The sequence below is a fragment of the Aptenodytes patagonicus genome, chromosome 16 (assembly GCF_965638725.1).
Source record: "Aptenodytes patagonicus chromosome 16, bAptPat1.pri.cur, whole genome shotgun sequence".
Taxonomy (NCBI): Eukaryota; Metazoa; Chordata; class Aves; order Sphenisciformes; family Spheniscidae; genus Aptenodytes; species Aptenodytes patagonicus.
In genome coordinates, this window is record NC_134964.1 from 14,309,676 (window position 1) to 14,335,985 (window position 26,310).

Here is a 26,310-nt window from a genome sequence, read left to right on the forward strand (position 1 = left end):
TTCACACTTTGGAAGTTATTAAGAAGGTATTAGGCAATGCACTTCAGACTAGATTGTAATTCTTTGGTAATAATGAAAAGACACAACTCCTGAAGGATTAGAAGTTGTTAGCTCTCTCTGTTCTGACACAAACCCCCTAAGCACTGAAAGCCAAGGTTGGAAATGACTGTCTTCACCCTAGTTCTGACACAGTGTGTTTCTACTGGCAGTGAAGCTCCACGAGGTGTTTGCTCAGCTTCCAGTAGGCAAGGACAGAAATTGCAAGAGGCTAACCGGGCTGTTACTTCTCTAAGCACCTACACTGATGATAGTTTCTGTTCTTCTTTCCCCTTTAGGGGTGGGTGTTAGCCTCCTAAACTGCTTTCTTCCACATCCTCCTCCCACTTTCTCCTACCCCCAATAGGAGAAGGGGGGAATGCCTGAAAAAATGAAGGGGAAGGAAGCTAGGGGAGAGTAGATGAAAAGAAAGGAAATGAGGACCGAATCATAAAAAATCTTGAAGTAGGGAACTGAAGGGGACATGGAGCAGAGTGCAGGGAGCTAGGAACACTGCCTGGTGGTGCTCTGCCTGGAGAGGTGGCAAGATGAGGGAATGGAAGGTGCTGTGGTGGCCAAATTGGCTAGGACCAGGAAGAGGCTAGTGAGAAGATCCTGGTTATTGGTGAGGCCCAGGAAAGGGAAAAATTCCATTTAAAAAAGTGAGGGAAGAAGAGCAGCCAACAGGAGGATTTGAAGGAGTCAAAAGTGGAACTGCAGCCTAACACACTCAAAGTAAACATTCACCATGGTCTTCCTCTGATTTCTGAGAAGGTGTGAGTTGGGGGATCCTGTGAACTGCTCTGTGAACACACCAGTTACCACTGCTGGTTTCATACTCCACAGAACATTTTCCAACTTTGCTGTCCAGCAGTCTATGGAATTGACACAAAGTATGGGCTGTCCCTCCAGGGTCCTCTGCCCTCCTCTGGTGGTAAGAAGACCCACCATCATGTATATGAGTGCGACTTGAGGGTGACGAGATGGGACCTATTTGTGGTATCAGGATGGTTCTGTCCAAGTTTCTGTGAGTACAGTGCTGCTGCACGTACACAGAAGGTGATACAATCCATGGTCATTTAAGTCATTGTGGTTGGATAAGAGATGCAGAAGATGCTTAGCAGACTGAAATGCCTTCTTTACTTAAATAGATCAGATAAAATAGTACCAGTGAGAACTGGACAGTGGGTGGGGACCTCAGGGTGGGACTAGGGAAAGAGAAGAGTTGGGAGCACTTACCTAGGTGAAACAATCTCAGGTTGTTTAGCTGTGATGAACACCATACCTGAGGACTCAACTCATTGGAGCAATGTCAGAAATTACAGATCATTATTTTGAAATTGCAGATGACAGGCAATTTTTCGGGCTACCTGGAAGGGACAAATATGACTATCTTTGAAAAGGGCGTGGGGGAGAGAGAGAAGGAGCAGGGAAATTGTAGATCAGTCAGTTTTATATAACCTGTGCAAAGTGGTAGAATAAACCATCAAGCTTTCTAGAAGCACTCAGCGGAAAACTAAGGTGATGAGCAATTATTGTGGATGCATACAGAACAAACAATGTCAAATCAACCTAAATTCCTCTGGTGATGGAATAACAGAAGTCATCAGCATCATAGCTCTTATTTTAGTTTAGCTTTTTGCAATGAGAGATTCTTGTAGGCAGGCAAGAGAAATGTGACCTAAATAAAGCCTAAGGTGCAAAACTAGGTAAGAAATCATACCCGCTACTTACAAAAAGTAAAGTGCAGAAAGTAGCTATGGAGTGAGATCCCATAAGGTTCGTCCCAAGTCCAGATTTTTTTCAGTGTTTCTGTTAATGACTTATGATAGAATAAATAATGGGTTTACTGTAGTCAGAGATGAGACAAAGCTAGGAGGGATGGTGTGTACAATTTGAAGAAAAGATTGCAATTCAGAATTACTTTGTTAAACTAGAGAAGTGAACGGAAAAAAACTAAGATGCATTTCAATGAGGACAAAGTACCAGGTTTTATACTTTCACAGGATGTGAAAGATACAGTTACATAACAGTTTGTGGGAGAAGGATCTGGCTATAGTGAATCACAAGCTTATTCGTCAACAACTTCACGCTGTTGTCTAAAAAAGCAATCATACTGAGATATGTAGAAGAAAGAGTGCCTGATACAAAATAATCTGTTACCAGTTTAGCAACTGGAAGACTTCTGCTGGAAGATGGCGTAGTTTTGGTTATGAAGCATTAAGAGGAATCTAGGCTGTTGGAGAGGGTCTAGAGGAGCGTACCTAAACTGCCGTCGTCTAGAAAATAATTTGTCTGAAGGAAAAAGAAGGTGGAGAAAAAAACCTCTTAATTTTCAAATACTGAAAGGCTTCTCCGAGGAGAAGTAGAATAATCTGTTCACCAAAGGTAGGGTGTAAAGTAGAAGAGGCAATGGGAAGACTGCATTGGTGAAGATTTATTTTAAGGATTAGAAAAGAAAATCTTGGCTATGGTAAGGATAAGATACTGAAGTATCTTGTTTATGGGGACTGTAGCATCTCTGTAACTGGAGATCGTTATGAACAGTGTTTTCAAAGATCTGCTACATACAATGCCAGTATAATTCTGCCTTGGTCACAGAGATCGGTTATCTTCTTAGATTTCTGCTATCACTTTTCCGTGATTTTGCTGAGCATGATAGGGTACAAAGCGTTGTACCATATCTATATGACACCATCTGACAAATCTCGCTGGGAGGACGTGCAGAAGACAGAGCATTGATCATTGTCGCTCTGTGTTCTTTCAGCACACTAGGAGAGGCTTGGGCTCAGCTAAAGAAGAGTCTAGCTGATGAAGCAGAGGTTCATCTCAAATTTTCTTCTAAGGTAAATAGTTCTTCCTTTTGCAAAGATTTTTGCCCTGTAATTGATGTGGATCTTCCTTCAGTGCTTGTTAGTGGGGAAAATATACGTGCATATGGTACAAATTTAGAAGAATTAATAAGTTGGTGAACAAACTTACTGAAACTCTATCCATTCTTCCTCCAAAATCATAGTTTATTTAATCTACCTGTTGACTAAGTTAAAACACATCTAGCCTTAATTTTTCATAAAAAAGAAGGAAAACTGATTCTAGAGGTTATTCACCTAGGGCTCTAAGTTCCAGCCTGTTCAAGTAAATTTACCTAGAGCTTGTACGGATTACTTCTGTAGAGGAAGAAATAAAAAATAATATTTGCCTTCCCAACAAGAATCTACTGTATCTGTCTGGAAGGAAGAGAACCAGGACTCTGACTTCTTTGTATTGTTAGCCTGTCTGAAAAGCGCACTGGGAACTTGCTTCATGTTATTTTTGGATCTTCTCTCAAGTGGTGCCCAAGCAGATTTCTTATACAAATTATGGTATTTATCTGTTTTTTTCCACCACATGTGACATACTCTTGCGTCCTGTTACATTATGTTAACCTCTGTGGGTGATCAGGTTCAATACAGTGGCAGATATCTCAGCACAACAGCCATGTTCTGGAGGAAAATTATAGCTCTACACTGTTTGTAAGCGATTATGCAGAGGTTACTCAGGCAACCAGCCGCTGCCTTGGTAACCCACTGCTCTGCTTCGAACTTCTGCTTCAGGGCTGTAATTAGTGAAATACTTTTTGCTCCCCGTTGTCCTCTCGTATTGTTTTCCAGGAGGAAGAAATGCACCCTGGAGTGGTTTGTGCGTGTAGGCAGGCAATGTATAGCGGTTCTTTCATTATTTTACTTTTCTTTAAACCCTGCACAGAAACTCCTGTAGCATCCTCTGAACTCTCCTCACTGTTCCTGTACCTGCTTTGGGAGTTCCTAGTTCCGGCTTTCTTTTATTAAGAGAGTATGCTTTTAAACATATTGATTATTGCTATCAGAGAAGTTATTCTTAGAAGTAGTAATTATATTTCTCGTTGATAGTCAAAGGAAACCAGTCAGTGCTGACACAAAGCAGTCAGTACAGTGCAGAGCACACCAAGAATATTCGAACATAAACACCAGCCATGACGGCATTGAACAACTTCTGTGACAGTCCTTCACAGCACTGTTACATTGGGGGTCATGAACAGATCGGAGAAGGTGACAGCCCTCTCATGGCACTCGGAACATAAAATATTATTACACTACTAATGCCTGTACAGACTGGCATGGCAGCTGTAGATACATGCACACGAGGAATCCTTCAAGAAGGCCATCATGGCACTGAACCTCTTCTCCAGCTATTGGATTATCCCTCACTGAGCTCCAGGAGGTGAGTTCTGCTGGAAGAGAAGGTGCACACATGTTGTGCTAGTTGAAATCATGGTGGGCTGTCCTGGGTATGATCGTGTGTTACCAGCCATTCTGGAAATGGTGCTGATGGAGCAAAGGAAAAAATAAGTACTTGTGAAATCAGAGGAATTTTTGAAGTGTGGTTTCTGATAACTCAGCTGTGTAGTTTCTCCAGCATCTAATACTGTGGTTAACCCTATGTCTCTGTCTTTCTGCCTAAGTCTCTACTATACTGGTACAGAGGTACAGGGTCTCTGTTCTATACCTGATAACTTCTTTTAGGAAACTTCTTGAGATTTCAAGTCCTTTGTCACATCTCACCCATTCGGTGATGGGTAAGTGTCAGAGTTGTCTGTATACACTGGTGCTTTAAATCTCTTCATCTTAGGAAAGTAGTTTATGGTTTTTTCATCTATTGCATGCATTCAAAAGTCTTTTAGCAAGATCTTCTAGCAAAAAAAAAGAAAAAAGAATAAATATGGCCAACTATAATGCAACATTTAAAAGCCTGGGTCATTCACATGTGAGTATTTTGATAGCTTCTGGTACCTCTTGCAAGGTGGAAGTTCAAGCAGGATAATGATGCTAGAGGAAAGATGCTTGCCTTCACTGAGAAGTCCGCCTCTTTGATTCCCAGAACACAGAACTGGAGAAAGCAGTTGCCTTGTTTACATTTTGAGCCTCCTGATGATGCATTTCCCATCTTTATGAGGATCTCAGAATTTCCCGTCCCACACAAACCATGTGAAATAAACAAATATCTTTACTTTCTATTAGGCAAGTAGAAATACCAGTGAAATGCCCTCCTGTTTGGTGTGTCCGTGCCCCTGGGGATTTTTATAAGGGTTTTCACAGCAATGCTTAGTTATGTCAGGTGAGTCAGGTTGCCACTTCTTCCACTGAGGATGATTGACTCATGTTGGGTTGTTTACCCAGGTTAATCCATTTATGAATGGAGCAGTCTGAAGGGCATGCAGACTGTTTAGCTACTTCAAACTCCGTTGGACACAGACCTCTCTGTCAATTGTAATATATTGCTTCTGGAGTTCACTGAATCCACCCTGAACTTCTCTCTGTTCCAGTTCTTGTTTTGTTGAGCATTGACACATGCTCCTGGCACAGCTATCCGTTTGTACCTCTGTTCTTGAGAGAGCTTATCTAACCATGCTGGACCACAGAGTTGTGAACAGGTCTTTATTAGCTTGCCTGGGGGCCATCCTGATGAGACTGTCATAAAAATATTGTCCAGTATTTTCTAGTCCAACCCCGGCAGTCAGAGCAGGACTATCACCCACAGTGGATCAAGTCAGCTACGTCTTTGTCTAGCAGAGTCTTGAATATCTCTAAGGACAGAGATTTCACAACCTCTCTGGTCAACCGGTTCCCGTGCCCAGCTATCATTCTGGCGATTTTTTTTTTTTTTTTTTAAATTACATTTAACCTGAACCTCCCAATACTCAGTTGTCTGTGTGACGTTGCCTGGCCCTGCAAAGAAGAATTTGGCTCTGTTACCCTTGCATCTGACCTTCAGATAGCTGTAGGCCTTATTAGATCACTGTGGTGCCAGTCTTCAACTGCCTAAACAAGTCTTCATCTGCTTTAGGCTTAAATAAACCTCTCTAGGATGTGTGCTGTAGGGCCTTGGCTGTCTTTGTAGCCTCTCTCCATTAAAAGGCTGTACTGAGACTGAATGAAGTTTCCTTCTCCATTAAAATAGCACTGGAGAAAGGTTGAAAATACTTGCTTTCAGGGACTATTTGTTACTGCTCCACTGTGGGCCATGTTAGGTGATTATGGACCCAACTCACCTGCACTGATGGAGTCCGGCATCCCCACAGGAGGGACGATAGCAAGGAAGTATTTGGTTGCTTCTAGGGAGGTGAAATATCTGTATCCTTTCAGAGTACACTTCCTAGATGTCAAAACTGTGTATCAGAAGGCCAAAGAGCAATATGATACAAACTCTATCAGAGTTGAGTATTACCAACTGTCAAGTCCTGCTTGTAAGAGATAACTCACATGTGCGGTCTTTATGGATCTCTCCTGAGTTCATTTCAGTGGTTTCTTGCCACTATTTAAAGAGTTTCAACTAAATATTCAGGCTTCTCTTTAGGCTCCCTTATACTTTACAGGAATAAATAAAATGTGCCCTTATTGGATCTCTTTTCACTATACAAGAAACAGACGTGTCACCATGGTCCACTGACTGACCTTATTGCAGTCAGGGTTAGTGGCTTTAGTTTGTGTACTTTGTTTTTTTTAAGCAAGTTGCATCAGTTAGGCCAGGATCAGAGCACCTCAAGTAGTGCTCTGGATATTGCCTGCAGTTTGATCTTATGTGTAAGAAGAGAGATATGATTTAACAGGGAGAGAGGAAGACAAGATTTCTGTCCTTTTGCTCCCTTCAGTAAATACTCCCTTAACAGAGCTGTCCTGCGAAGAGCTGAGTTTTGCGGTAGCTTCACTCAGAGCTCTCTTGGGGAAGAGAAGTGTTGCTGTATGCCATTGCCTTTGGCTGCAGTGTGTGTATTGTTTCCTCTCTGTCCTGAGCTCTGCTCAGCAGAAGAGCTAGGAATTACTGCCCAGCTCCTCATTATTGCCATTTCTTCCTTTGTTTTCATTACCAGCTTCAGAGTGAGGTAGAGAAACCCCTGCTCAACTTCAGAGAGAACTTTAAGAAAGACATGAAGAAGTGTGACCACCATATTGCAGACTTACGGAAGCATCTGGCCAGCCGCTACGCAGCAGTTGAAAAGGTGGGAGCAGAGAATAAACTGGAGAGTTTATGAGATACTGCTGGTTTGGACAGAAAAGCAGCTGCCCCTTTAAAAGTTTCTGCTCTGCCACAAAGAACCACAAAGGTTTCTGCTGAGTGCTTTCTGCTGTTAGTTATGCTTTGCCAGGCCCCTGATGTGGTTTGCTGCTTAGCTGAGATTTGGGAAGCTGGCTACATCCAGGGCTAACACATTACTACTGAACTGGCTTTTTTTTTCATCCTCCCCTTCCCAATTTGGGACAATATATTTCTAACACATTGATGAAAATACTCCTTGCTCGTGTGCATCTGGAAGTCACGTATATTTCCCTCAAAATTTAAAAAACCTTGCCTTAGAATAGCAGCAGGGTCAGGTCAAAGGCTTGCCTGGCTCAGTATCCTCTCGTGCAGTGGCCAAAAGCAGATGGCCAAGGAAGGCAGCTCGAACCTGGCACGGCAAGTCACAAACCCTCTCCCAGTTCCTGTTTTCTGTGTCTCACAGCAAACATCCTCACCTGAAAAATGCAAATGTCAGCAGCACCCTAGCATCAGGGGCTGTTTTAACATGAACATCCAGTAGGTAGCTGAGGTTGTGATTTAGGGAGAGTTATACCCACAAAAAGTGCTCTCTTATCAGCAGCTGGCAGGAAACGGAATACCCATACCTCGGCTGCCAAGGTGCTTGTGCCAAACGGTATCCTCATGCGGTTTGCTTTTGGGTGTAAGTTGGAAAGGAAAATACCGTGCTTAGTCAACCCAGAAGGTTGTTTGGGCTTTCATTAAAGATCAGAGTGCACATGAGAAGGTTCGCACAGGGACAGAATTGTTGCAGGATACACAAGGTTATTAGACTGTATGTATGTAGGGAAGGCATTTTTCTGCAAAACAGTAAGTTCTTCACAGTCATACCTGCAAAGAAATACAGTCCTCAGTAGGAATATTGAAAAGAATGAATTAGAATAGCCTTGAGAAGAAGGCATAAAAAAAGGGAAAAGCTGTGTCTGCAGTGTGCCTGATGAAGCACACAGCTTCTCACCAGATTGCTTTCCTGCAGCTCCCTCTTGCGACCTGCCGAACCAAGTGCAGGGTCTTTAAAACTGCAAATTGAAAAAATTCAAGTAATGCCTCAAGAGCACTGTAACTTGCAGGCTGGTGTGGCTGTAGAAAACTGCAAGCTGCTAACAAAATATGATCATCCAAATTTAGTTTTAAACAATATAACTGGATAAAGAACAGATGTGACCTATTTTATAATAAGTCCGTGCAAAACAAGTTATTTTTATTTTATGTATTTAGGCAACCTCAGGAAATGAGGTGACAGCATGCAAATGTGGTAGTGATGTTTATTTGTTAAGACACTTTACTAATTTGCCTGTATAAGTTCAGTAATGATACTGATAAATCAGGTTTCAAAAGCCTGAAGAACTTTAAAGTAAAGTAATTTAAATAATCAGTTGTAACCAGGTCTCAGGTTCTTGATTTCTGCAGTATGAACTGCTGTTGTCATGAACCTGAATTAGTTTTTCTGAAATAAGTCTAAAAGTTCCTATTGTTAGAGTTTCTGATAATTGTATATTGAATCCAGAAGGTACTTAAAAATAAATTTTATAAGATACCTGAAGTTCTTTCAACAATTTAGTTCCTAAGAAAAGCGAATGGAAGAGGTGTCTTGGTGATGCTGGTTAAGACATTTGGAAGAAGCTCCAGCTCCCCTTTCTTCCAGAAGTAGTGCAAAAATTACTAAGAAACATGAAAGTCTGATGATGCCTTTTGTACTGTGCCTTTCTAAGAACCTATGAAGAGTTCACATGCTTTTGTGATTTGTTGGTGACAACTTCTATAGGGTGGTAGGACACTTCTTTGAACACCACATGGTGTCCTAAGAACTTGAATCCCAGTTAGGACCCAGTTGTATGCAAAGTCCCTGACTTCTTACTGACAAATACTTGTATGGAGGAGTCATAGATGGCTGAAAGCAGCTGGCAGCTCTTTTCCTCTAAAACATGTGACTCTTCTTTAATTACTCCAAGGCCCGGAAAGCCTTGACAGAGAGACAGAAGGATCTGGAAATGAAAACACAGCAGCTAGAGGTGAAGCTCAGCAACAAGACAGAAGAGGAAATTAAGAAGGCGAGACGGAAGTCCACTCAGGCGGGTGAGTACCTGTGTCTGTCAGCATCTGGAGGCGAGCGCAGCCCCGCGGATGGCAGGAACAAGATGGGATGCAACTGCCCATCCGCCCACGTGGTTCTTGGTTTTTAATATTGTAGCTACAAAGTCAAAGTGAACCATGCTACAAATCTGTTTGGTGTTAAATCCTCAGAAGAAACAAGCCCAGTTTTTCCAAGTCAGACATCACAAAATGATGATTTTGATAATTGGGGTGAGAACAGTAAAAGGAGGGTGAATTGTCCTTTTGTTTTGTGAAAGTGTGCTGAGATAACAATGTTTGTGAAACTCTTCGAAGTCAGATTCAAAGAAGCTCAGCTGAGGATGTTTCTTCCTTAAATCATAGTTCTTTCTTTGGTTCTTTCCTAAATCACAGTCACCCACAACTATGTGGGTGCCTATTATGCTTCCTATTACTGTCTTTTTCCTTGAAAGTGAACTTCTTGTCTTTCTTCCACTGCTACTCAGTGATTAAAATGATTTCTGTTCAAGGGATACTGAGGATATAGTAGTGTGTGCTGTACTGCATTGAGGACACAGCTACTTGATGTGACCTATGCATGTTTTACAGAGGCTCAAGCCACTTCTACAGGATCCATCAGGAACTGTCTTTCTTGAGATCCGCAAAGCTGATATGTGCAGCTCTGTTAGTACCTGTACTGAAAATATGTTTTAACTAGGGCTTCCATGTTTCATCCCTTCATAGGTCCATTCCTTGGCAAAGTGGTCCTTCATAGTTCTGAGGCTTTTAAAAATTCAGGATAGCCTGTCTGTGTTTTGAGGAGACTGAGAAGAGTCATTTGCAGTGTGACCATGTGTATAGGCAACCATTTGAGGAGAAACAAACGCTACATGTTAGTGACAGGAGGCTCCATGAGAGATGCTCTTTATCCGTCTGCAAATTCACAGCCTCTCTGTGTTCTCTTGGGTCTTCAGAAATTGTAATAGATATTTATGAAACAAGCAAGGGAGAGCTGAAGATCAGATGAGAATAACCCAGAGTTTGGTGTGAGTCTCCCCATCGCTCTCCCCCACTTTCTGCCACTGTTAGGGTGCGTGGCAGGGGAGGACTTGCCCTATCCCCGCAGGTAGTCCCACCCAGCAGCCCAGCTGGGGTGCTTGCGATGCGCACAGCAGCAGCACATAGTGATCTGGCTTTGAAATGAGGCCTGCCACAAGTGGACGATAGGACTAGAGAGCTCTAGACCAGAGCCCTTCTACAATCCCACCGGTTACTGGTACGTGGCGTTGCTTTCTGCTCCTATGGACTGTTCATGTGTTTCATGGCTTTCATGTTCCTGGCTGTACAGTGGCTCAGATTCATTCGGGTGGGTGGAGGATAACCCCAAGTCAGATGGCTCCTGAGGAGGAGCCTCCTGGAGTGTGGGAGCCATTATTTCAGACTTGTCATGTCAGACTAGGCATCCCCTGTCTGGGTGGATAAGCTTATGGCCGAGCTTTAAGCCCCGAATCCTGGTTTCTTCAAGAGTTTGGTTGCCAGCCCAAGTTCTAAGTCCATGAGAGACTTCCAGATGCATTTACTTCTTTGACACTTGTTTGGTCTATGGAGTCCTGTTCTTCAAGCTTGATTTGTCCCCAGTTTATGTATAAAGACCTTTTTGCACCTAAAAAAACAGGATGAATTTGAGCCCTGAACTTAGGCATCAAACCATTAGGGAAAGCGTAACTGAGCCTCGTTTAAAGAAGAAAGAGAATTTACTAGTCAGAAAGCAGTAATCCCCGAGACATGCCTTCCAGATTTTCCATCCACCTTTCCCTCTCTGTCAGAGCAGAGTCCTGCAACAAAGAAAAAATTGAAATAATCACAGCTTACTGTGTTACTGCCCTGAACATGGGAGGAAGCCAGAGCTCGACTGGAATCGTGCATCTTCAGAGGCTGGAGAATGCATGAGTGTGAAACTGGGTTGAGGTTGCAAATAAGCATCCCTCGATCTCAGACAGCTTGAGCCTGACGCTTCGCTCCCGATTTAAACAGATCCGTCTTAGAATGCAGTTTCCCATTTTAATTATTTTATTTTTCAGATATAACTTTCTGTCTATGACCTTTTTTTTTCTTTTTTAACTGAAGTAACTTGCTTTCATAGTTCTGGGCATTTTGTAAATGTTAATGTAAATTTTGTAAATGTCTTAATGTTCATATTTTCCTTTCAAAATCTTGTCTTTTCCCCCTCATTCTTTCTCACCCCAATCACCTGATCTTTTACCACACATCAAGTGCATGTATTTTGTTGAAATTTTGTTGCACCTAACAAATACCATGCCTTCAGCTCCACCAGGACTGACCTTCAAACCCTCTGGGTCTGCCTGCAAAACCTGAACTGCAATTTCCTTCTAAGCTCCATGACACGGGCTAGAGAAGACTAATGTGTTGCTATCTTGATCTTTTCAGGAGATGACCTGATGCGCTGCGTGGATCTTTACAATCAAGCCCAGTCCAAGTGGTTTGAGGAAATGGTGACCACCACTCTGGTATGTAACTCTGTGTAGCATCTTGCATGTATAAGATTCCAAAATTGTAATAGCCTACAACATCCGTCACTCATAGCTAGTTACAGTGCAAAGCACTGGGAAAAATTGGGTGATAAATCTCCCATTGTATTGCCCATTCTCAGTTCTAAGAAAAACTCATATCATTAGGGGAAGGAAGAAATAATTGTTTCTTTGCAGAAGGCATTAAACCCGTTCAGGGCTGCTTAGGGACCAGAACACTGGAATTGTCCCCAGGAAGGGTGAAGTAATGCACAAGGAAGACATGGAAAAACATGTGATACATCACTGAATCCATTTATACATTAATGAATTTTTGTATTCCATGAGTTTACAATTTCTTTGTGAGTATTGCCAGCTCAGAAGAGGCATGCTTTAATTACGTATTGTTCTGTTTCTCTGAAGATAACACAGCTCACAGTATTCACCCTAAGGGCGTATACCTTTGGGGTTAGTCACCAAGATGCCAAGATACAGCTTTGATGTGCTGTATTCCTTGAAATACTTGTACTTTGCCTTTAGGGCTCCTCCCTCATGTCATTCCTTGGACCCTTTTGGATAACAGCCAATAGCTTTCAAAAGTGGGAGATGAAAGTGTCTTTTGCATGTATTTTTCTCATTGGATAAACACAAAAGTGTAAACTCCTCCTAATAAGAAGCAGGGTAATAAATTGCTCAGCACTTGGAAGTGTGTCAGTGCAATATTTAAACTGCAGTAAATAAATAAAGGCAGATGGGTGAGTGGAAAACCAGGAGGCAGATATCTTCCCAAAAGCAGAACAAGAGAGAAAAAGTTGGTTGTTCCTTTACATAAGGGATCTGATTCTTCTCTCACCTTCACTGGTGGTTTTTCACTGATGCAGATGACACTGGCCATCAGTGCCACTGTGTCCCAATACGGCCAGGTATATGTTAGCTGCATATTTGCTCCCGGAGAAGTACGACTCAGAAGTGCTCTAGTAGATAGCTCAAGAGGGACGTCATAGCCTGCAGGCTGCACAGCAGGTTTGTCAGTTATGAAACTCAGGCTGAGGAGCATTTGAAGGTAAGTCTTGGTGTACATGAATGTAAAATCTAAATTGAAAAACAGTCTGCATCTGATCAGCTCAGATGCAGATTAGTTCATATGCAATACAAAGTCGAGAGAGTCAAGGTCTGAAGATTTGTGTTTCCTTGCGTACCTTCCTCCCTGAAGTTTCTGGTGCAGATACAATGCATGTTCTGCGTATGGCCTGCTTACCAGCACTAGCACACCGGGTTCTGCATTCTGGTCCTGCGCATCTGTGCCCGAAGTAAGGGAGTCTGAGTTCAAAGTGGGCCATTTTTTCCATAAGAGCAATACATCAACCAGCAACAGTAATAGGAGCTCAGTCTATTTCAGTCCTGTCCATACCATAGCTCCTTTGTTCTTCTTCCTCCCCAGGCAGGTAGTCTGCCACCTGAGATTTTTGTGCTGTAATGAAGGATCTGTTTCGCAAAAGACGTTTGACAAATTGCAGATAGCACAGGGAAGGCAATGTAGCAGCCTGCCTGCTTGTATATGCTCAGTTTGCATTCCACCATGATGGACACCAGAAATGCCCTCTGAAGGCAGGTTTTTTAAGATTTGGCCACACTGATGTCCCTGTGAATACAGAGCTTTCTAGTAAAACAGCAAAGTCCATTACAGTATATGTCTTTAAAGACAGACTTCCATAGCATGCTGCTTCCACTGCTGCTGCTCAGATGGACAAGGAGGGACTAAATGCAAATTTTGGGGTATAATGTCAGAATCCAGGAGAAGAGGGAGGCAGAAGAAATCAGGAGGAAAGTTGGAAATCACCTGCCTTTTCAACTAAAGGGTTGCTGGGGTCTGCTTACTGCCAGCTGAGTGAGGTGCAGACTTCCCAGCTCATCATCTGCTGAACAGATAAAACTGCTCTTACAGGTGTCTGGCTAGACCGAGGGCAGTCAGGCCCTCTGAGCCATACACCCCAACGTGGTCTCCTGCTTCCCCAAGGAACCACTGTAACTTCTGGAGCTAGCAACAAAGCATGCAAAGCTTCTTGCAGGAAACTGATTCCCTCTTGCTTGCAGCATCCCTGAAGACAGTAGCTCCTCTCTGTGCCTTGGTTGTCTCAGGTTTGGAAAGGTTTCAACCTTCTTTTCTGTTATTAGGCTCAGGCTGAAGTGACTTCTGTTGCTTGCTGTCTCAGATTCTCTGCAAATCACAGGGATGTGCAACCACAGAGTTCAGCCCCAAAGCGTGACCCTGGGGTAGTATTGCACTGACTGGCAACCTTTCGTGTGTCATCCTTTCTCTGGGCCTTCAAGCTCAGCTTCCAAGAAAAATATGGACTTGTTTTTCTTCGTGTCCAGGAGCTTGAGAGACTAGAAGTTGAAAGGGTGGAGATGATTCGGCAGCATCTTTGCCAGTATACACAGCTGCGGCATGAGACAGACATGTTCAACCAAAGTGTAAGTCTGCTTTTTGTTTGGTCCCTTTGGTCTTTACTGCACTTCAGCTGAGCAGAACAGTCCCTATCCTGATCTGACTGACCTGTATCAAAAGGAGATGTGAAAAGTGTATGTGGTCAGCTTGTTAGTTTGCAGCAGTACTGTACTGCCACTCTACAGCCTTGCTCCTCCAAGACTCTCTGATCCTAGTTACATTTCATACTGCTGGATCACAGCTTTTTGCTGGGGGAGACACAATGAATTGAATTACATTTGGCCAGCATGAACCATTATTAGTTCTCCCAGCATGATGCACTACTCCTTGAGGTCATCTATTCTTGCAAGGAAGATGGTAAATAGTTTCACTGTTGGGGGAGGGAGTATATATTTTTTTCTTACTAAAAAACTGGCTAGTTTTCAAATATTAAAATACAGGGGATGAATGCCAACCTCAGTACATGGTTGTATTTGGTGTAAGGTATGGATTGCAGGACAGGAGTCAGAGACCGACTGGCCGATGCCTGGCATAGGAAGCCTGTCTCTGCTTGACGTTAAAGTCTGCCTCTTCTCTGCTTCCTGCTGCGAGGCTTCACATTCAGATCTGGCTGTTGTCCACCGAGTCTCACATACGTGCAGTTCTTACTTGTCTGCAAATGCAACGTAGGCGTGCCCATAGCTGCTCTACGCTTCAGAGCAATGACTGTCTCTGCTTGAAATGCGCCCTTGACATTTTGATTCTTGTTTTGTTCGTTTTAGACAGTAGAGCTCGTGGATCAGTTGCTTCGGAAAGTGGATCCTGCCAAAGACAGGGAACTGTGGGTAAAAGAACACAAAACTGGAGATATCCGACCTGTGGACATGGAAATATAGACTGATCTATAGTTGTATGTGATGAGTCCACTGAATTAACCAGGCTAATGTTTGTTTTATATGGGTCAGAAGAGCATAGGGAAAAGGTTGTTCCACTACCAGACACCTTGTAATTTATGCCTGTATGGGCTCTCTCTGTTACATTTAGTCATTAAAATGGTCCTCATTGTGCTAAGCCTTAAACACCAGACATTCCAGGGTGAAGAAACCAGATGTGTGCTTCCCACCAGAGGTTCCCAATTGCACGCAGCTTCCAGAAGAAATCTGCTTTCTGGTACAGAGAGAGCTCTGTTCTTCAGTGACTTTGTGCTACATCCCTTGCATGACTATCTTTATACAGTATGTTAGAACAACCATGCAGTGAGCCTCTGGCCAGCAGGTAGATAACTGTTTGAACATGATGTAGGAGGCAAGGAAGTCCTGATCATGAATCCCAGGTCTGGCACTGACTGCTTTCGTGGCCATAGGCAAGTCAATTAACTTCTCTGGCTCCCCCATCTATAAAACACACGTATCTCACAGCAATGTTGTGCGAATACATTTATTTCATAAAACAGTTTCCCACCATGGCAGTGAAGTGATGGCCCTTCTCCCAAAATCTATGGAGAAGACTCCTGTTCTTCCTGTTTTATACTCCCTCTCAGGGATACATAAACCCATTATCATCATGATTTCTGTTCTAGACCAATCAATAAGGTTGAAAGTGTTACCATCACCGTTATTTATCAGGAAAGACTTGGGTGTGCTATACCTACCTCATTAGCTGTCTGAGTGCCCTCAATGACAGAAAGAGGTTATATACCAAGGAATAAATGAGATGTTCAAAACCTTTCCTGCTTATGCAAGGTGTCCTCTAACATTTTATTTGGGATCCAGATTTAAATTGCCCTTTGTTGGTTCCTTCAGGTGAATATCACAGCCTTTAGGTATTTTTAATTACCAAATTTGTCCAGCTAAATTGTGGGTTTTATCTTTTTAGAGCCTGATTTTCAAAGGTGCCATGAATCTGTGATGCTAGATTGCATTAAATGTAGATGTAGGTGCCCAGCACTTCTGCACCATCAGATTCTTAACGTTAGGTTTTTCCTTTGTTACCCTTACCGCAAACTACCAAAAATTCAACACTGCTCTTGGCACATAGTGTTACATAGTTTGGAGACTGGTTTTGAAAAGGTATTCATTTTCTTCTCCTGCTGTTATTTCTGATTGATTATTCAGTGTTGCTGTTAATATATTTTTCAGCATTTCATACAATGCCAAGATACTTAAGATTCTTGCTTTAGATCCAGCAGAAACCTTGATTGTCACCACTGTGGCCTTTACTCAGTGTTTACTGTGTTGTTATCTACAATTTCCCAAACCATACTGTTTCATTTGATCCACAGTTATGCTCCACTTTATCTCATTGTTACCATCCTTTTTTCCCCAGCACCAAAATTGCATCCTTCTTTTGTTATAGTATTATTCTAGGTTTTTGTTCACCATCCTCAAGGTGCTGTGATTAGATCATTGAGAATTAATATTCCCCTTTACAAATACAAGCTGAGACACAGAGAAGTCTTATCTGAAACACATTTTTAATATTGCTGCAGTGATTATTTTTCTGATTTGTTATTTCAAACTGAATTCTGTTGCATTTTCCTATTGTTGCCTTTTTCTCAGCCATCTCTTTACCAGTATAGATTCGTTCCTGTCTTGCAAATGCCTCTAGAACCACTTCTCTGCTGCGTCATCAACCTTTATAAACCTTTGCACGTTGGCAGGTGCAATGCCATGACCACTGTGTGCTCAGGATCACTGTTCCTGGTGTCACACCTCCCTTACTGCACTTCCATTACACACTTCTGAATTCGCGACTACTATTTTATTCTCAGTGTTGGAAGCATCCAGCGCACTGTTCCTGCAAAGACCATTGCAATACAAATGAAACATGGTTTGCCTAAGCGTCGTGTAGTCCTTGAGCTCAGTTAGAGTACGTACGCTTCCCTAAACTCCTCTTCTGCTGCTCAAGCAGGGAAGTTTCATGATGATCTATCTTTCTCAGTCTTTCTATTGATTCACTCTCTGTCCTGTTAAGTTTTTTGGCATACCAATGTATACTTTTCCTATCTCTACGATGCACTTCAGAGGACAGGCACTTTGTCTTTTTTTTTTTCCTAAATCACAGGTGCAGGGTGAGCTTTCAAAATTTCAATGGTCAAAAATAACTGGAGTACTTAAGAGCTGCATCTCAGGTCAACCCCTGTATTCTAAGCTGTATTATAAATTAAAATGAGCAATCTTGACGACACCTCACCACATCCTTGTTTTGATTGCAAAACCAAGCTAATTGTGCACTTTATACAGTATTCTCCTTAATACCTGAAATAATCTGTTATTAATTACACTTTATTTTTCCTCTTTCTTTAAAGATGTTTGTTATTTTATCTATTTTGGACTGGAAATACTGTCCATTAGCACCGGTTTCTCTGAAGACTGAAATGTTCTTTCATTCCCCTGCTAAGGTGTATTTAAGCTGCTCTCAATTCTCCATTGTATTTTCTGGTAATTTTTTTTTTCCCTTTTGTTTTATTTCCAGACAGTTTTCCTACTTCTAATTTTTGGTCCATTTTAAATGTTGCAGGAATGTGTGAGCTACACAGAACGATAATTCTTTTGATGGAGTCTGTATCTCTTTTTCAGTTCGATAATCTGAGGAAAGCACTTGTACCTGGCTGTTAATCTTTACCAGGCCCAGCAAACTCTCGCGCGGTGCTCCTCTGCAGTGGGTGAGATGCTTCCTCTACAACAAGACTTTCATCTGTAATTGGTGGAAGTGTTAGGGAAGTTTTGCTGTTGCTTGTAGACAGTTTCCAGCTTATTTCCTGCAAAAGATGATATTCGCTTGTGGTACGACACTGCAGACAGTGGGATCAGTGTTACCTGGCTCATTCACTTCTCTGGCTGATGGATCCTGGACAGTGTGATGCCTTACAAGTCAGGGAGCGCTGGAGCCCCTGTGCTTCTTGAACAGACAGCATCTTCAAAGGAGGTAGTGGCATGTTTGAAGGGAAGCATGGACGCCTGCCCTCGTGTTTATTCATAACAAGGTAACTTTGGGAGTTTCAGCATTGCTCTATTTATCTTCCTTTGAGTTGCAAAAATGCAGTTGAACCCAGTCTTTCCTCATGCAATAACTCATCCTAAACAACTTCATCTCAGGAGCGAGATCAAGCTTCATGTTATGTTAAAATAGCTAGCATGTGAAAAGCATGATGATGTTGCAATGTAACTGATTAATAGGAATAGCAAAGTAAGTCTCTTGCCTCCATAGGTACTGAGCTTAAGGGTTGTCTCATTTTGTCTGGCAGGTAGGCTCACACACTTGATGCAAGTTTTTACTATTTTAGTCACTACAGCTATCAGTCTTTTTTTTGTTGAGTGATGAGGCTGTCTTACATCTTCATACGGCTCTGTGGTCACAGAGCAGAAGGTGAGCTTTCGATTAGTACTGTTTGCTTTCACCTGAAGAGGTACAATTAGTGAGAATTTGCCTCTGGTTCTTATCTGGTAGCTCTACTTGCCCGGGTCTTTGTTGAAGCCACCTGTGTTTCAGGAGTCCTGCCGCTCCTGCAGAGCTCCCTCTTTGTCTAAGCAATGCTGTCACATACGTGTCTCGTGCTGTCAAGCCTCTGACTCCCTGGTGATCTCTGCTTCAGCCAGAGCCTTTTGGCCCTTGTCTGAGTTCAAGGGCTTCGTGAATTCCTATGGCTTTGAATCTGTCGGATGTCCTGACTCTGGTGCCAGAGCTGGTGAGGTGCTTAACAGCTGTAACCTCAGCTACTGTACAGAATGAGAACTTCATATTCATCATCCACACCAGCCCGCTTATGTCTTCAAAGCCATCTTCTGGCAGAGTTTACTCAATAGACAGCCCTTGTTGGAAGTCGTTCTCTAAGGTATTCTTTCAGCTTATTTCCTAGCAGAACGCATTTTGGATCCGGTGCTGTTGGCTGATTCCTGTTGGAGTTAATGAGCTGAAAACGATGAGTCCTTTACCACATGGGCCAAGTGCACTCTTCTCCCATCACTGGCAAGATTCCAGTTGCTTTCACGGAGCAACATCCAAAAAGGCCTAATTCTCAGATTTCCAATCTGCTCCAGGTTCACTCATGTCTGTAACTCACATCTGTTCATCACTTCTATGTGTTGAACATCTTTTGAAAGACTTCAGTTGTTCCCTTATAGGAATGTTATTTCATTATTTGACACTGGGATCTTTAGAGATAGCTTTAATTTTTTTTTAAAATGTTAAAATATTGTAACAGCAGTGAAAGTCATATGGAAATCCCAGTTAGTTTCTAGAATACTATTCCCCCTCTGCAGCCCTGCCAGAGCTGCTGTGGGGTAGGTGTGCTCCCCCTCGTGTTGCACAGTTACAGTAAACACTGAAATAGTTCTTCCTTCTGCACATAACAGGCAGCATGCAAACTTGTGCTCTGGTTGTCTTTACCCTTTATGCATCTGCGCAGTTTCGTGTTGCAGAATTAGCTGCTTTTTGTTTAACTGACAGCCCCATGCTGTAATGTCAGTGTGTGTAGCTGTCTTGTGACAGTGAACTGCACTCAGATCACCTCTTTTTTTTTCTTTTTTCTAACAGGAATTTTCTGTAAAGCATTCACAGGAAACTTTTACATGCTTAGTAGCAGTCATAATTTCTTAGACCTCTCAGAACCTCTTTAAATTTGTCCCTGTTTTTAATGTCATTATTTAAATATTTGCTGCAAGTTAGACTCTTTATATAGAAATGTGCACTCTTCTTTTCACCTGCTCTTTGGAAGTGCTCGGCACTCAGATATCTTGGAACACAACAGGGAGCATGTAGGTGATAAGAGACTTTGAAAATCAGGCTAAAAACCAGAAATGCACAAGCCTCTTCTTCCCTAGTCATTGAGTACATCTGTAAGGTAAACATTAAGAAATGAGAACCTCAAATACTTAATGTATAAGATCTAGCTGCTATACGTGCAGTTCCCCACAGCTCCATGAGTGACCCTGTGTCAAGCTTTGGTAGGAGCGCAGCTCTAGAGCATGGGCCTACAGCTCACCTTCTGATGCAGCTGTAAAAACCCAAATCCAAAATGAAGTGAAAAAATAGCTCTGTCCATCTATTTCTTCAGTCACACACAGGGAGAAAAAGAGCACTGCTTACCCAGGTGGGTCCTTCGCTATCAAGCACCTTAAGAAATCCAGACCAGCACCTTGAAGGTCCCCCTGGAATGAGTAGATGTGACTTCTTTGTGTGATCAATTGATTGTTTCCTTCTGAATTGAAAACATATTTGCCATTTTATAGTAGCTAGCATGCTCTTTTGCACTAGTGCAGCCTGCTGGGTCTGTTCCCAGAGATGACAGAGTCTGGTGTCCTGGAGGCAGTCCTGGTCACCCTTACATCTCTGCTTTGCGAGAACTAGGTCTTCAAAAGACAGTGTCAAAAAGGCAGTTTTCAAAATAATGGGCTTTCCTGATCATAGACCTTTCTGGAAAGTCTGTAGGCTTTTTGCTGCCCAGCATGTGTTGAAATAGGAGAATGAGGTCCCAGAGGTTGCCGAAGCATTGCTGCGAATGGTTCTTGCTGTGTAGGCATTCCTCCCATACTCGTACAGTGGCAGGGAACGGCTGACGGGCGTCCTTCTTTGCACAGCAGATGTGTCTGACATTTTACCAGAGGAGCCTGCTGGTCACATTTAACTTAACCAGGTGGGCAGTAGTCACAGGCAGATTCAAATTAAAAACAGACACATAGGGCAGGAAAACATTTAGCTGCCCCAGTGGCATTTGAGCTTCTCAACACGAGGCACTCGTCTTCCTTAGACCCTGACGGGTCCAGTAACAGGCTCATCACTCTGAATTCTGCTTAGCACATGAAAATCAGTGATGAAATGCTCCCTTGTATCTCTTGCTTGATACAGGGCTCTCCAACTAGCACCTGGTTGTGCCAGCGGGAGACCGCTATGTGGCAATGTCACACTGGTGACTACAGAATGTTTTTTGGCATTTGGCAGCACTGTGATGTCCTGTGCCCTTGCACTGAACTGACCGTAAGTCAGGCGGAGACGTGTCAAGCCTGGCGTGCAGGTATTCTCCAGGAGCTTGGAGCACACAGTCTTTCTGTTGCGTAATGGTGATGAAGTCTTTCCTGTCAGCAAATCCTTGTCTTTTCCTGAGAAGCACTATTGTATAAATAATATTCATTACTTTGTCTTATAGTAGGTCTTATTCATATAAATGTGCATCTTTCAATTCTTGTTTTTTCCTCTTCATTGTTACTATAGCCAACCCTCCATCACTGAGATACACCAGTTTTCAGAATCTTTACTTTCAAGTTTTCATAGAATGTCTCTGTTGCTTTAATGTGCTGACCAAACTTCATGCTTTTGGATATTTTCTGAGAGTGGTAAGAGCATGCTTTTTGGAGGGGTTATTTTGGTTTTTGTTTTGGATTTTTCTTACCAGCCACCGGGTTTGGAAGTGCAATGACTCCTTTTTGTGCTAGTCACAGCTTATTTTTTCTTCCTGGACATTTTTTCTGAAGGGACCAACACATAGCACAATTTGACTTAAATTTCCAATTCCATGCATTCCTCAAGGCAGAAACCTTTTGTGCCTAATGATGCATCTGATTCTAAGAATTGTACATGGATAAAATCTTTCATAGACCAATAAAAAGTAAGTCTTAGGTTAACTGCATAATAATTACAGAAAAAATACATAAATTTGAGACATTCAAATTTAATTCCCTCAACTTACATTAAGTTGAACTATTTCAGGTGTGTCGTAAAAGACAAACTCAGTGGATATTCAGAACAAAAGCTTTTCAGCTGCTGTATTCAGGTTCAGTGAGTGGACAAGACTATAATTTGAATATATGCAGTCTTTCAGGGCTACTGATTTAACAAGTAACTGAGTAATGGCTTGTATCACAACCCTACTAAAATTCTGCTAGTAGTTCCCCTTGAAGTGCCTCTTTAAATTGTATCTGCTACAAGCATGTAAAATATACAGATTCAACCTACAAATTTCCGAAACTCAGGAGCAGCCAGTATGCACAGATCTGTGCAGGATTCTCAACTCTCCTTCCTTGCTCTGCACTGTGCACTCTTTTAGGACATCCACGTATCCAGTAGACCCGCCTATGTCTCACTGATCATTTACTGTCCAGCACAGTCATCCTAAATTCTAAATACTGGAAATGGAGTAGGAAATGTTAGACTTCAAAGCAACTGCATTGAAGGAGCGTTGCTAACCTAATCTTCTGACACATCCTTCAGTATAGGGGTCTCAGTAGAATAAGCAGGGAATTCTGCATAAAAATAGTTGAGTAAGTGGCATTTGGGGCCTAAGTAGGCCTTTATTGTGTAAAATGAAAAAACTTCACTCTTTTTTTAAAGCAGTTGCTGAGAAGAAATTTTCTGGTACTGGAAGTCTAAAGCCGAATAGTGATTTCGGGGATCTCACATCTGCATGTCATGACAATCTTAGTCATTTGAATTGGGGAACTCTTGACCTGAAATCCCTTGTTCCTTTGGAGTTTTTTGTTGTGATGGCTGAGATTTTCAGAATAGCCTAAAGAATTTGGATGTCCATTTACCACTCTTTTACTCCAGCAGGTCAAAAACACTCTTTAGGGACAGCAACCGTTACGAAAAAAGCAGGTACTAGTATTCGACAAATATTTTCTTCTCCTCTTTAGATGGTTTCCTTTCTTTCGGCAGCCCAAGACAGTGTGAAAAATCCACCGAACAGTTTTGCAGACATTCTAACAGCAGGGATTCAAAGATGGGCCAGATCACCAGTCATACACTAAAACAGAGTTTTCTACTAAAGTAAAGTTGCTTATTTGGTCCTTTTTGTGTAACTTTTGCTAAATACTTCTAAATTTCTAGGAAAGTTGTCTTTTGCCAGTACTAATGACTTATTTTTAAAGATGTTTAACCAAAATTTTATAACTTTCCATAAATTTTGGCTGAATAGACCCCTTAAATAGTTTATGTATCATGCAGCCTCTGTCTGGGTAACTAGTAAATCTTGGATCATTGTGCAAATTATAAGATGGCTTTTGTTCCATAAGGATACATGAAGGAATCACTTACTGAACTTAAGAAGTTGAATGCAGAAAAGATTTAAGGGGCAGATCTTCAGCTCGGGTAAACTGGCAGAGTTTGGTGGAAGCTACTTTATGTCAGCTGTGGATCTTGTCCTTCAGTGTTGAAGGCATTTCCTATACATAATTTTTCTGTCTTACTGTAAAACAATTTCATATGGTTAAACTGTATTTTCCTATATTGTTCTGCAAGTTTATATGCACCACAGTGCTCATCTCATCTCCTGTAAAATAAACTGTACAGAGACACATTGAGCATGGAATTGTCTTTACCCAGTTGCTTTTTCTTCTACCAAAGCCACACACCTTTTGATTGCAATATCATCAAAGAACACTTGGGGTGCCATATGCACATGTACTGCTTTGTCAATACCAGCTTAATGCAGCTTGAATTTGCAATTGCATCACTTGGGTGTAATCTACTTGTACTTAATCCTTTTCAGATCTTTGCATAATATTCAGATGACTACAGTCCCTAAAATTTCATTTTTATTAGGAAATCAATTTAAGAAACACCTGTATTAAGTGGTTTTGTTTCTTAAACAAGCAGGCAAGCTGACCGTGATCAGTCTGAAAGCAGCTGCCATGAAATGGGCATGCTTTAAATGATCTGTAAGTCTTCTACACCCAGTCAGTCCTTTACCTGCAAGTTCCACGTGCATCTTGAAGCTTAGTTGAAGAGAAAACACTGTTGTAAAATGTTGTTGTTAATAAATTGTTCTACTTTGAATATTTGAGTTAACATGCATGCTGGCAGATTTTCTGACAAAGTCAAAATCAGCCTTGCCAAAATCCTGTCTCATCCAACAACTGTCTTCAAAAGCCTTGGGATACTGCTATAGAAGCAGAGCTTGGAGCAAGCGGGTGTTGCAGTTCTGCAGAACACAAGCCCACCTTCCCAGCAATGTGTGACTCTGGGACCTTGGAGGTAATGCGTTATCCACACATCTTATAAACCTCAGTGGAGCCGCCTTCTAAGAATTTGTCCCGTTTTGAACTCATGTAAAAACTTAGTTTGTGCAACCACCTGCAGAATGGCATCCCGCAGCTCCGTGGTGTGTTTGTACACTGGTGTAGTAAGTAGTTGCAGAGGTGTGCACACTCTTCTCAGAAAAGGAGAAGAAAGGTAAGACTGAAAAAGTTCCAGGTGGAAGCTTGGTTTTCACAGCAGAGTCTTTGGACTAAGTAGCCTAAACCTGTTAAAAAATCTCAGAATACTGTTTCAGGTGTTGGTGCATGGTATAGACCAGCTCGGTGAATGCTTAACAATTCTCCACGTACTGTGGTACATTTAACTGCAACTTATCAGCAAAAAGCATTTTCAGTTGTAGAGGACTGATACAACTTTGAAACCCAAGATGGGGAGTGACTGTACAAGCCATGACACTTACTTGCTATGCTGGTGTAGTGCCAGCACTCAGAAAAGCGTAACGGTGAAGGGACCAGAGTGGACAGTGGAAGTAGCAGGGTGGCAGCCTCACAGTCTGCGACATGTAGATGTAAAAGGCAGGAGGTTTTACTCCATTCTGCACAGGGATACCTGTGCTAGACTTTTGCAATCAAAATAATTAAAAAATCAGCTTGGATTCCACTGTGCAATTAGGCCTTTGACCTTCTCACATTCCTCAGAAATGGAAAGAAAGCTGCAAGGACATCAGTGAGGAGATTTGATTTCAGACTGCTTTTGGGACTAAGAAGTAGACACGCTTTGTGCCTCAAGCTGTTATCTGATACTTCAGAAATTCCTGTTAAATAAATAAAATAAATTAATAAATATTAAAATAAATAAATAAAATTATGTCAATACAGTCTGCATCTTCTGCTGTTTCCCTGATCAGCAATATGATCCTGAAATCTCCAGAAAAATACGTTTTCTATATTGTGAACTGGACAGTATGTTAGGAGTATCCTAACTTCTACTTTATTGCAAATATTAAGTATAAGTGGAAATCAGAGGCTGTGTGCACACCATCGGATTGGATCAGATCCCATTTTGCTCTGGATGCTGTTCCTCACAGCACCCGCACTGCAGCACTGCATTTGTGCTGGGTCCCCCCTGCCTTTGGGGGTGGAATAACTCAGTCTTGTTGAAGGCAGAATTTGGGAGCAATTCAGTGGTTAAAGTGACCAGGGAACTGCTGTGAGAGGCAGGCTCTTGCTGGCACACTGCAAAACAGTGCTGCAGCCCTGCCCTGACAAGCCTTGGTCCCCACATGCTCGTCCCCTCCCTATGCATGCACTGACGCAGCTCCAGCTTCAGGGAAGAGGTGCAGTAGGCTGCTGAGGAATGTTGCAAAGAAATACTAAATCTCCAAGAAGTAGAACAAACTGTTAAAATTCCTCCCACTTGAGGAGGGGGGTGGGACATGTTGGGATGGATTTGCATGAATTGTTTGAGTGAGCAGCATTTTCAAAAGTAAAGAGGTGGATTGCTGTGATGAATTACTGCTTTGCTTTTCAGTGGTGAACCTATTGGAAAGCCCTGGCAGGGTGCAGCCCTGCCTGCTGTCAGGGTGGGTGGGAGGTGGTGTGGATTCCTTGGCTGTTTTGAAAAGCTGGACTTTTCTGAGAAGGGCACTGGTGACTGGTAACCCCGCTTAGAAACAGTCTTTCAGACTATTCACAGCTGGGAGAGGTGCAGCTCTGGAAATGCTCTGGATGAGGTGCAGCTGTGAAGAGTGGTTCGGACAGGCACAAAACACCATCTTGCCTGTGTTGCTGTTCCTGGGCATGTGCCACGGGTAGGACACATATTGGGACTTCCCAAGTCCCTTAACAGGCAGTTTCTGAACTGGTGGCCCCATCAACAGGAAGAAGACCCAACAGGAGCCTGGGGAAAACATGAGCTGACCCCTGCGACTCAAAGAAAAATGCTTTAACCAGCATAGGTTTTGTTTGTGACAGTCCTGAAAACGGCAGTGAATGCAGACTGCGCTGTGTCAAACGGCACCCGCCCAGGCTTGGCCAGATCCTCTCTTCTTCTGGCTGTTGTGCAAGGGGACTGCTGCCACAGGGGCATCCCACTTCAGCGGTCAGATTATATAGGTACGTAATCAGTCAGTGATGGCTGAATGAGGCTTTTATACAGAGTATTTCAGGACTAGGCATCTGCTTTGTTGGCTGCAGATACCACCCT

General features: G+C 42.4%; 1 protein-coding gene across 2 annotated transcripts in view; it reads left to right on the forward strand.

Annotated features, from left to right (window-relative positions):
* Positions 1 to 23,437, forward strand: part of GAS7 (growth arrest specific 7) — a 110,164-nt gene extending 86,727 nt beyond the window's left edge. For both annotated transcript variants that reach the window (XM_076354049.1, XM_076354050.1), the window contains exons 9-14: positions 2,804 to 2,882; positions 6,923 to 7,051; positions 9,081 to 9,204; positions 11,629 to 11,708; positions 14,085 to 14,183; positions 14,919 to 23,437. In XM_076354049.1, the coding sequence (XP_076210164.1) occupies positions 2,804 to 2,882; positions 6,923 to 7,051; positions 9,081 to 9,204; positions 11,629 to 11,708; positions 14,085 to 14,183; positions 14,919 to 15,032 (625 nt within the window). In that variant the 3' untranslated portion in view covers positions 15,033 to 23,437. The remainder of the gene's footprint in view (positions 1 to 2,803; positions 2,883 to 6,922; positions 7,052 to 9,080; positions 9,205 to 11,628; positions 11,709 to 14,084; positions 14,184 to 14,918) is intronic.
* Positions 23,438 to 26,310: the final 2,873 nt, after the last annotated feature.